The sequence below is a fragment of the Dromiciops gliroides genome, chromosome 4, assembly GCF_019393635.1.
Source record: "Dromiciops gliroides isolate mDroGli1 chromosome 4, mDroGli1.pri, whole genome shotgun sequence".
Taxonomy (NCBI): domain Eukaryota; kingdom Metazoa; phylum Chordata; class Mammalia; order Microbiotheria; family Microbiotheriidae; genus Dromiciops; species Dromiciops gliroides.
Window position 1 is genome coordinate 177,670,611 of NC_057864.1, and position 12,784 is coordinate 177,683,394.

The window sequence follows — 12,784 nt, forward strand, 5'->3', positions numbered from 1 at the left end:
TGTTAACCAATTGTGGGCAGTGTGTGTTCTCAGGGAAAATAACATTCCTTGTTGAAGTTGATTATACATTAAGTATTATGCTTAAAGGTGCAGTATGCCATAAAAGGCAAATCTTTTTTTCAGTAAATGAGAAATGCCTTGGGTTTGGTTTTTTTCTTTCCAATTTGTAGGGAAATGCTTAGTATTTTTTTTAATCTCGCATGATAAAAGAAGATGATTGCTTTAATATTTTTGGACATTTGGGTAAGATCTCATGAATGACACTTAAAATTCTAAGTAATCTATTCCAGATTTTTCCTAATTGTTTTACAATAGAAGCCTAGGTGTTTGCAATAGAGTTGGAGCATAATGAATCTATCCAGCCTATAATCAGAATTCTTGTCTAAAAATAGTATTCCCAAGTTATATATACATCATAACAATTAAAAATGGGTTTTGTTGGAAAAAAACTGCCCAACACAGTGGAATTATTGGACAGGTCTGTTTGACAGTATTTTAAAACCTTTTTTTCTTATAGGGATTTAGCTTGAATGTATAACTTTTTTTTTCCTTTTATCAAATTTGTTGCACAGTATTTCATGCCAAGAAAGAAGTTTGTTCATATTAATTTAGAGATTTTTTTGAGAGTAAAGATGGAATTTAAAATAAAAACTCCAATCCATATTTTTCTAGTTGGTTTGCCTTATATTCAAATGAGAAGTTATCATTATCTTTAACTAGTAAGAGGTGAGCAACATGAAGAAGCCTTCGTGCCTGTTCTTCCCTTTCTCTTATTTTTAGTCTAATATTCACTATGTTGATAATTTGAAGTGAAGTGTTCTTTTTTCCCTCCTCTTGCCATTGTAGAGACATTTTGGGCCAAAGAACAAATTTTCCCAAGAGCATGAAGCCTTCCCTAAACCCCAGCCTTCTGTGATGCTATTGTAATTGTCACACAAGCTCAGAATTATTTGCAGGCTCGACATTTGCCAGGTCTAGCGTTCACCTAGAACTGTTTCCATAGCAGAGCATACAGGAATGAGAATTCTGACCCCATCAACTAGGAAACTTACCTAAAACTTATTCCAATGAAGGTATGAACTTAAGGGCAAATTGTAGAAGGTATAATCTCTAGACTTACCATAAAAGTTTGTAACCAAGATTGTCTTCACTGTTTCCTGTTTGAAATTAAAGCATTTTGATGGTTAGAAATTCTTCTTCCAAAATAGAACTGGATTCCAGCCAGTGGCTACATGAAATTTTATTTTCAAAATTAATTACCAAGCCCAGTGAATATTGTGCATGTAACTAATATATACACACTTGGAACACAAATCTTGCAAATTCTGCACTTTGTACTTATTGTGAAGGTGATTTAAGACTGATTGATTTAGATAGGCCCTAGAGGACTTCTCCTGAGAAGTGGTAGCATTGATAAGTGTGTTTTTAATGACACGGTTTATAACAAGACTGAATTTAGGAAAAATGTTCTTAGCAAAAGATACAACATTTTTATCTCATTAGCATTTCAGTTCCTCTTAGTTTTATGATGTCTTTTATAAAGCTTTAAAGCACTCCCTCAGAAATGGAGAGGAAAAGAAGCATAAAGGACCATTATCTTCTTGTGGCTGTGCTGAGAAGCGCTTTGGATTCTGTGCTGGTTAGAGAAGAGGAGAACCTTTCTCAGATACTTCAGATCACACTGCCAGATAGGATAGTCCTGATCCAAGGTCTGTCTAAGAAAATAAAGGGTAGTGGTCTAAATAAACTCGTGCACATAAAGCACTACAGTTTTTGGAGCCAGAATTCCAGTAGTAGCAGAAATGATATATGGAGATAAAAATTTAAAATAAATAACTTTATTTGCATTGTGTACAAGTAGACTTATGTACTAGTTAAATGATTTGTTCTACAGTTTTAATTTTTTTTTTCCTAAAACATCTGTTATTGCTTTAGTGGTGCTTATTTCTTTTGAAATAGGAAAGGTGGAGAAATAGTTGGAGCAGGTTGGAAAATCTGTCATTTAAATCATGCTCAGGGATATATATGTTCTTGCTATGTATGAGTGTGGATGCATATTAACTAGTGATTTCTAACAGAAGGATAGCATGCCACCAGTAGGCTCCCATAGATTGCTTGTGGTATATGTTCTCAAAAACATCTTTGAGTTAAGGTGCTTTCATTATAAAGTAAGGAAATTGGCATTAACTCTGTGCTTTGTCATTGGCTGTTGTAGTAGTTTTCTGTGGTTAATAACTTGCATTTTATTCTCTGGTCAGATATTAGTGAAGTTTCAAGGGGATGGACACATGGCTTAGGATTAGCAATTAAGATATCAGTAGGAACTTAATATTTAGATTGGTTGTGTCATTTTAAGTAGTGGTGATATACAGCTTTGGTTTGGCTTTTGCCCTGGCTATGTAAACATAGGCTATATTTGGTCTTCTTACCTGAGGTATTATCTGAGGTATTACCTGAGGTAATACCTGAAGAAAACGTCTTGTTGGCATCCTAAACATATATGCAATATGGTAACCTATTGCTGCTTTTATTCATTTAGACCAGTGGTATCAAACTCAAATAGAAATAGGAACTACTACACCGTACAAAGGATCCACAATATGCAGGCCACATGTTGACTTAATTTTAAAATGCAAAATTATCACTGTTTTTATTGTATTTTTATTTATTTTGTTAAACATTTCCCAAATACATTTTAACCTGGTTCTGGCCACATTCAGGAGTATTGTGGGCCACATGGTTGACAACTCTTATAAAGACTGTCCATGCCTTGCCTTCTTGCCAAATAGATGGCAGTGTTTTGCCTTTTTTTCATTTGTTTGTTTTTAAATAATTCAAATGTATGTGCATCAGATTCTAGAGCATTTTTATTGACAGTATGTGTTCATACTTTAAAGCTTGTTTCCTCTTGAAGATGAAACTGATGGGTGTGATACATTTGTAATTGGGATGAAATTCAAATGCTTCTGAATATGCATACAGTCAGAATTTTTTATCTTAGAAATAGTTTCAGAACAAAATTATATAGGTACATTCATATCTGTGAGATCCTGTCACACTCTGAATTCACAAACAGTTGCACTTTCCTTCCTAACCAAAACAACAGTATTTGGGATTTTGTGTGAAGTGGTGCCACTGAGCAAGGTTTAAAAGAATCTCTCCCACTTGTTAGCAGGTTATTCCCTCCAACATATGTCTAAGGATTTTTCTTGGTTAAAGGAAATGAACCAGCTGTTCTCCTAACACAACCAGTGTTCTCTGTAGTTCAAATTTTGCTTTGTTTTTTCAACTGGTTCAGGATTCAGAGCCTGGGATTTTCAAACTCCCAAAGAATGAATATAGAATCCCATGTTTTCAGAGTGCCAACCTTGTGCTCTGCTCCACAAACTTTCCAACTTATTTAATGCACTTTTCTTACCACACATGTAAGTAAAAGCTTACTTTAGTCTGACTTAATGTTTAGAAAGGAAGATGCCAGTTGGGAAGAAGCCTGTCAGTTTGTCGAGCCTGCCCATGACAGGCGGGGTGCGGAGGAGCCTCTCTGGTGACGAAGAGTTGACTCCTCCTCCATATCGAACCCTTCCAGCACAGACAGCCCCGGAGGCCTTCCCACCTCCCAGCACTAGCCGAGAGTTCAGTCCCAGCCTCAAAACAGGTAATTAGTCACATCAGCACCTCAGGTACTGCAGATGGTAATTTTACTGGGTAGGGTGGCGGGAGACAAAGCATGGTCTGGCATGAAAGATGCTGACTCATTAACTTTTTTTTTCTTTTTCAATTAAAAAATTCATTTTCATTAGTGCTTGGTAGTTACTTCACTAGACAAATCATATGGGAAAGATTTTTGTTTTGTTTTAACCACTTTAGAGCTTTAGATCAGAACAGAACCACGATGTCAAAAAATTAAACTAGAAGATAACCAGGACTTTTTCGTGTCATTCTGCTTTATAATTTCATTCAAAAACTACAGAACATTTTACATTGTGGATTCTGTTGGATTTGAATTCCTGCAGAAGTGGGATGTATTTTTTAAAAAATCTTATTACCCAAGGCCAAAGGTAAAGATTCATTTAACAAACCCATAGCATTTCATAGCATCACATTGACTGGGAAAGGAGATTGTGAGATTGGAATGTATTTTTGGTGCTGATAATAGTTTGGACCAGTGAGCGAAGAAGTCAGACTTGAAAGAGAGATGGTATTTTCAAAGTCAGCTTTGAAGTTCACTGTTGAACTTGGCTGTGTTGTATTTCTGTAATTGTATTTCTTTGTGTGTTCCTTCACAAGCTCCATCAGTTAAATAAGTAGATGGCATTTGGTACAAGTTTAATTGTTATATTATAGGCCAAGATCATGCCTAAAGGATGTAAGCTTTAAAGATTGGAGGATAATTGTTGAGAAGATTGGTCTTTCCTTTAATTGGTAAGACCTAACATAAGGTAATTATCCTTGAGTACTGAAGAATGAGTCACCTTAATGGAATATGATGGAATTGAGTCTTGTAAGTCAAGGTTAAGATGCTCAAAATCCAGATATATAGCTAGATTGTAATCTGCACATCTCTGCAGTTATGTTTAGACTACAACATTTTGTGCTTGTTTAAAATATCACTTCTCTGCTGAGAGCCTAGATGTATGGGACTTAGTACCTGGCTCTGAATCCTTTTCATTCCTTATTTTGCTAACATTTGTGGAAATGAAAACTTCAGTGGCATTTGCCTTACTATAAACATCCCAAATGATTTTTGTAGGATAGGCATGCATTTCATCCCACCCCCATTGTTTGTATAGTTTCCTTTCCATTCTCTCTAAAAATCAGTACAAGATCTTCTTACCATTTAGAAGAATTTCGGTGGCCTACTTTGCATCCTAAGAACTTTAGGTCCAGCATTATCTTGCCTAGCAAAAGAGGAAGCCTTCTAAATGTTTTGTTCTATTGTGTTTTTGATGTTTTAGACCAACTGGCTCCTTAAAGTTATTTATTTTGTGATCTATTATTAGTATCCACAGTTGGTCCATGACCTTGGAAGTTGGAAGCTTTGTTGAAAATAATTGGCATTTTTGAGAGGTTTTTAAAACACTGATGATTTTCATAGTCTGTCTTGTTTCATTGGCCCAGAAGAACTGAATTTGGCGCAACCCAGAAGTATTCAAAATGAGTGTTTCTGGGAAAACCATGTGGCCTAGCAAGAGTTTTTTCCCCGAACTCCTGCAGCAATATATACTATATCTCTATATAGATATATATGTACCAGTATATATATTTCTGTAGATATACTATAAATATGTATGGAGCACTATTGGTCTATAGATATAGTAGCCATAGAGCTATGAGCCTATGCTTTGTGGCTTTGTGTAGTCTTGAGTGGCTCTGCCTTTTTTAACTGAATATTGTGGTTTGATAAGTTCTCTTAGAACAATTTATAACTGTGGGCTTTGTGAAAATATGTGATTTGTTTTTTTAAGTTCCTGTAATGTTAGGGATTTAGTGTCAAGGTAATGTTAGGACTGCCTCTTTTTAATGTATACAAAGTTTCATTAAGCTATGAAAGCTGTTTTAGCATCTAAGGTGAGGAAGAAAAACAAGTCATGAAAACAAACTAATAGATTCTGATTCCAGGTAGATGAAATTTGCATTCAGCTAAGCTCCACTTGAATGAATGTGTCATCATTGTCTCCAGCTACTTTTTTAAGCATATCATTTTCATGTTTAGAGAAGATAAGAGAATGAAAACCAAAAATTTGCTGTTTTCTGCAAATGTAGGTAACATCAGGGCATACTATGGATGTTCCATTTACTTTTCTTATATTTAAACATCAGTCTGGATGTAACAGGTTTCAGTAACACTTTTCTCATTCATTTGGTCATCATATTTTTTAAAATTCTTCTAATCGACCTTTTAATGTGGGTACTGCACCTTTAATGAAACTTGGCCATTTTTGATTTTCAGTGGGCTTTATTTTCGTGTAGTCAAAATGCTTTGAATGTCTCTTTTATTTGGGTGATAGATTTGAAGGTTAACAGTTGGACACTTGTTCTTACTATCTACAATACCATTAATATTCTGAATCATTGATGCTTTTTAAGACAAAGGGGGGGGGCAGCTAGGTGGTGCAATGGATAAAGCACTGGCCCTAGATTCAGGAGGACCTGAGTTCAAATCCAGCTTCAGACACCTTACACTTACTAGCTGTGTGACCCTGGGCAAGTCATTTAACCCTCATTACCCTGCCCCCCCCCCCAAAAAAAGTCACCAATTTGGGGCAGCTAGGTGGCCCTGGAGTCAGGAGGACCTGGGTTCAAATCCGGCCTCAGACACTTAACACTTACTAGCTGCGTGACCCTGGGCAAGTCACTTAACCCCAATTGCCTCACTTTAAAAAACAAACAAACAACAAAAAAAAGACAAAGAGGGAAAGAAAAAACACATGAGAACTGGTTCCATTTGCCTTTCATCTGTTTGTGTCTGAGGATTCTTTGGATAGCTATAGTGTACTCAAGAACATGGGCATTGTTATAGAACAAAAGCAAAGGAATTAAATAAACACCTTTCAAAAAAATTATAATCAATTAGTAAAAAGTCAGAGATGATCCTTTTCAATTCTTTTCATTCTAATCAAAATCAGAGAATTAAATATACTTAATTGAACTCACTGTTTTTTAGTAGTTAGTCATCAACCCTTTGGGAATGTGAAAATGCACCATCTTTTCCTGTATTGAATAGTTTGATGAACTCTATTGGATTCTTGCATTCTAGGAAGCCAGAATTAGTTCTCTCAGGACCAACTGAACTGTGCAAATTGATTTTCTTAGATTTTTTTTAGTATAAGCAGTTTTTTGCTTATGAAAGACAAAGTTAAAAGTGACACATATACACAAGTAGACACATATACAGCCTCCCGGATTTCCATGAAATATATCATGAGCAGACTTGGAGTTTTTAGAAAAGCCATGGCTTCAGAAGAATAGAGGACATTTTTTAAAATAGAAATGGCCTGTGGAAGCTGCCTGAGGGCAAGAAGCCCCAGATGTAGTTGGTCTGTCAGTGACAGCGCCACCCAACCCTCAGAACAACTGACGTCATTGCCTGAACTTTTTAACTTCATTTTTACCCCTGAAGTGCCAATGATGAAAATGAATTTGAATTAGCAAGCAGCCAGTGTCTTAAACTACCATGGGAAAGCTGAAAGATTATGGTACTGAGGGTTCCATAAAGATTGCTTCTTCCTCACCCCTCGATGAGACCTGCTTATACGTAAGAATGGGAGACTTCACTAGGGGAGGAAAGAAGGAGGAGGCTGGAAATGTGGGAACATGGACTACTTTGGGGACAAAAGAGAAGCACATACAGAATCAGAAACCACCCGGGAATGTAGTAGTCAGCCACCTTTAGAGGAAAAGCACTGGATCAGGAGCTTTTAGAAAGACCATAAATCTGGGGTCAGCTAAGGTGGCACAGTGATAAAGCACTGGCTGTGAATTCAGGAGTACCTGAGTTCAAATCCAGCCTCAGACACTTGACACTAGCTGTGTGATCCTGGGCAAGTCACTTAACTCCCATTGCCTGCAAAAAAAGAAAGACCATAAATTGAGAACAAGAAGGGACTCTTTGGAGCCATCTGGCCCTTGAAGGGACAAATGTGCAGCCCTAAGGTGAAGCAACTCATCCAAGGTCACAAAAGTGGCAGAATAAAGAACAGACTTGCAGCCCCCCCTCTGCCTCCCAATTTTCATGGGCATCAGAACCTGGAAGTTCACACCTCAGTTCTGCCACTTCCTGGCTTATGGTTTGGGGCAGGTCCCTTTCTCTAGGTGTCAGTATCTTTATCTGTAAAATGAGGGAGCTGAACTAGATGGATGGTAAGGGCCTCTTCCAGCTCTTAATATATGGTCTCCAAGATCCTTAATTCTCTGCATTCTATGATACAGAATCAAAGGCAGATGCTACTTTTGCACATTTTGCTTTGCCTAAGCCATCTCTGCCTAGAAAATGGAAAAAGGAACTATGCTACTTGCCTTCTTCCTCCTCGCTTGTCCTCCCCTCTTTGTTCCTTTCCATCCCATACTTTGGGGACTTACTGCTATCCAACCACAGAACTCAGGCAAGTACTATTATCGGCTATGTTATGTGTTAAGTGAGCATTTATGGGCTGGCCTGGAAACCATTTAGTCTTCTTTTAGAAAAACCACCACTTCTTTATTAGTTAGGGACAGCCTATGTATTTAAAATTAAAAGGTCATTAATCAGGGGCGGCTAGGTGGCACAGTGGATAGAGCACTGGCCCTGGAGTCAGGAGGACCTGAGTTCAAATCCAGCCTCAGACACTTAACACTTACTAGCTGTGTGACCCTGGGCAAGTCACTTAACCCCAATTGCCTCACCAAAAAAAAAAAGGTCATAATCAGTTTCTGCCCAAAAACATTTCACTAAAAAAAAGGTCCTTGTTTTGTGACATCATCAGTTTCACACTCCTACTTTTCATGTTCTTGCTGTCACCAGTGATCTTTTTGGAAGGCTTAGGTGGTTGCACTTATTTAGAAATAGACTTTAAATAATAACCCATTTTGTTATAGCCCAGGAAATGTTCATTAAAGTTCCCCCAGGAGTATTATAATATGCAATAAAGGCCTATTTGATGTTTTTAATCACTAAATGTTTACCAAAATTTAATCACCAAAGATTATTAGAACATTCATCTCATACTTCTTGTTTCATTCATCCTCTGACAAAATCCTTAAGGTTAAATATAGACTTTCGTTATTCAGTAAGTATTTATTATTTGAAATAAATGCTTTTTGAATAAAAAACTTTGTACATGACTATCATCCAAATAATAAACACTATGTCTTATACTTGCCATGGAAAGTGCCCTCTGTGCAAATACACCAAGTATTTGCCTTTCCTATTTGCATGGCTTTTTGTCATCTGCTAATCTCCTTTATCATCTTTGTTGCTACAATCACCCAGATGCTCATCCTTACAGTTTAGTGTTTTTTAAATTAAAGGGATGAAGAAGCCCCCTTACCTGTAAAGTTGACTAAACTGGAGGATAAAGGGCATGACTGTATTAGGTATGTATGTCTCCTTTTTCTTTTTCTTTTAATGTAGTGACTCCATTGCAGCTGAAGGAAGAGTTGCTAGATGGAGAGGAATACAGCTTTCTCCAAGGAGCTTCTGATCAGGAAAGCAATGGCTCTGCCAGCTACTACATCAAACAAGAACCCTGAGGTGACAGCTCAGAAACCAGAGGAGGGAGAACTTTCTGCCGGACGGATTTATTACCAACCCAACTAGACAGGGGGACAATTCTACTGGGTCACTTTGCTAACCATAGAAGAGATTTAAGTTCTGGATTTTTGAGGTGGGTGGGGAAACTATTTTAGTCAGGGGAAAATTTTTCAATTTATAAAGATGGACATTTTTGTGTTGTATTTGAAGCTTTTGAAAGAATTTTGTAATATTTTCCAAGTTTGGATTTATTGTGCATTGTTAACAAGAACTGAAATTCTAACTTTTTGGTAAGATTTAAAGTTTAAGTAACAGGATTGCAGGAAACGATTTAAGAAGGATATAGTTGCAAATACAAATGAACTGTCATTACAAATGAACCTTTTTGGTACAAGTTGGGAGATTTTGGAATCTTCGAAACTATGCCAGTCACATCTCCAACTTCCTCTGCTGCAGAAATATGCAACCGATGCCCTCGTGGAAGGAGCATCACCACGTAGATCACGGAAGGTGGGACGAATTTTGAGTTGTTGGCATTTTATTGCAGACCATTTTAAATGTTTGTACAGAAATGTTTTCATTCTGGAAAATGCTCAAGAAAATTTATTTGGAGTTCTGTATGAAACTGGAAGAACTCTAGATACTTTTACAAGTTAGCTTTTTAATTAGAAATGATCGAAATTATTTTAACACTTCTGTGTTAATTAAACTGGAATGGTTAACATGAGCTTATGCATAGCATCTTTGTCTTGGCAAAGTGGGGTTGGGGAAAATGCAAGATCGCCCTAAGTTGTTTTTTTTTTTTTTTCAAAAACACCCCTAACAAAAGAGATAAGAGATTCTGTTCTTTCCTCTGTGCCATCTCCTCCTTTCTCATTCTGTGAGATGATGTGTAGCATAAGCACACCCCAAAGCCCGGTGTTCTATATTAGCCAGAAAGTGAAAATGGAGCATCTTCTAAAGCCAGAGTAAGTCTAAATTTCAGGATCATTCCAGTTCTGCTTTAATTGTTAAAAAGGAATGTGTTCATCCTCTTAAAAATTCCCATGTACTGTAAAAACTGTATATCACTACAGCCAAAACAAGTTCTTAACAAAAGTAACAACTGATTTGGACCATGTAAACATTCCTTGTTTTAAAGTGTATGTGGCTTCTTTTAAAAGGGTGGTGGGAGGGGGAACGTGTGCTCTCTGCATTTTTAAGCTTTCTACTGAGTTGTGACTGAAAAAATAGAGAGAGTTTTAGCTTTTACCAGTAAGGTTCATTAACTAAATTCTCAGGAATTAACTGCGTGTGTTCTCTAAGTGCTTCTGGGCCTTAGCCTGTCCCCTTCAGAGTGCTTATACTGACCATCTCCTCTGGAGTATAGGTAGGTTGTAGGTAGGGCTAATTAGAAAATAATCAACATGATTAACCTCTACAGTCCTTCAGCCTATGGAATGCTTTAAAAGATGTTAACAGAAAGCCCCAGGAGACCATTTTAGGTAAGTTTTTGTTTGACTTTTAAAAGTGCATAGAAAGTTGAAAACCAGCAATTTATTTTCTAAAATATTGCTCTAATTTTGGGTACATAACATTGGTAATACGCACAGGTTTACCTCATTCTATGCAAGAGGGGTTAATAACATGTGGTTTTGTAGTTGCTACTGGAAGTAAAATTTGTTATTTATCTTGTAGGAATGTATGGAACCCCAGTGTCAACATTTCTTAATACTGACCTTTTGGGGCATGTAGATCATATCAACACTAGTTGATTCTCATGTGTCAAATGTATGTGAATTCAGCTGTTAAATTACTGGTTATTTACTTATCCTAAACTAAGATTGCTGAGGAGGACTTAATCCAAATATAGTACTTTCAATGCCTCATCTTTAACTTTCAGAATCCTCCCATAAAAGTGAAAACTGGGAAACTTCCAAAGGAAAGGTAGCAGTTGTCTTAAATCAATCCTCAGACTCAGTGACAAATTCAGGATTCTGAGCCCAAACCATATGGGCATAAGAAGCCAAAGTTTGTGGCTTACCCCACGTTCCCCTTGAATACTTAGATCTTGAGGTCAGTACAGCCTGGGGTTGGGGAGTCTACAGGGAAATTAATATGTAAAGCAGGAAGGTCAGATCTGAGGCCAACCTGTCCTAGAGGTAGTTACTCAAAATACTCACTTGTAGCCCAGACACTGTCAGCTTCCAGTTCTAAAGCTAAACCAGGCACACTAAGTGGTTAGAACCTCCCGTCCGAATGGCATGTTTTTGTTATCAGTGATAGTGCAGGTACAGCTTTTATTGTTTCAAAACTGTGACCAAATGTTGGAGGGGACAAGAACTTTGTGAGGTCAAAAGAGGAGTCCCCTACTGCAGATGATCAGAAAATCATCTCTTTATGAGGCTCACAAATTTTATGTCTTAGCCATAATTTAAATAGTACAACTTTTAATAGCCCCATTTTCCTTTACAGTTCAAAATGTACTGCTGACATTGAGTTTTCTTTCCTTTTTCCTCAAGTTGGGATTTTTGGTAGTTTAAACTCTTTAACCTTTTCCTTGCTGTGTATGAGGAAAGCTAAAGCTGTTATCAACTTCTTGTTCTACGGATACTAACACGGGTTTCAGTGTTTGTTTTGTTTTAATTATTATTATTATTATTATTATTATTACTACGTGATGTGAATACCCTTTCCCATCAATATTTGTATTATGGTGCTATATATTTGGTGATGATCCTTTAATATTGGGAAGGGATTTTTAAATACTGTGATTAAACTGGGTTTTCTTCCTTTAATTTTCATATTTTAAATAAAGCCACAGTCATTTATACAAAAAAAAAAGCATCTGTCCCTGGGTAGATCTTTGGGGCAGAAGTCAAAGTAAACTACATAGGGTTTTTACATCATTTCTGTATGTATTTGATATATAGATCAATATCTGTACAAATTTAATCTTTTATTTTCTTGGTAATTGTGTGATCAGTGGGAAAGTGTTTAAAACTTTCTCATGAAGTGTACATAACTAAGTGAAAAATGCTTTTGGAAAAATTTATGTTCCTTTCATTTTTACCAAATTGCAGATTTTCAGCATGGATGTGAAAAGCATTAAAATTATAACTTTGTGTACAAGATGAAAATAATTCACTAAACTTGCCCTTTTTTACACAAAATAAAATGTTAAAGTAAGCTTTGTATGGGTGAAAGATTTACTTCTTTTTTTCTTTTCTTTTCTTTTTTTTTTTTTTTTTTTTTGCGGGGTAATTGGGGTTAAGTGACTTGCCAAGGGTTACACAGCTAGTAAGTGTTAAGTGTCTGAGGCCGGGTTTGAACTCAGGTCCTCCTGAATCCAGGGCCGGCATTCTATCCACTGCACCACCTAGCTGCCCCCCGGGGTGAAAGATTTACATTATTTATGTTTATGTTTTCTTATTTTGCTACAAGCTATCTTGGTTCAAGGAAAACCTTTTTTAATAATTGCTGATTTTACTTCCACTAACAATGTTTTCATATCTAAAACATTTGCTTCCAGTTTCATGTGGCTTTGAACAGCAGTGTCACATTGTCCCACCAGTT

General features: G+C 36.7%; 1 protein-coding gene across 1 annotated transcript in view; it reads left to right on the plus strand.

Moving 5' to 3' along the window:
• The window catches only part of MBTD1 (mbt domain containing 1), a 76,049-nt gene extending 63,678 nt beyond the window's left edge, over positions 1-12,371 (plus strand). The window contains 1 exon segment of the mRNA XM_044001391.1: positions 9,110-12,371. Within this exon segment, the coding sequence (XP_043857326.1) occupies positions 9,110-9,228 (119 nt within the window). The 3' untranslated portion in view covers positions 9,229-12,371.
• Positions 12,372-12,784: the final 413 nt, after the last annotated feature.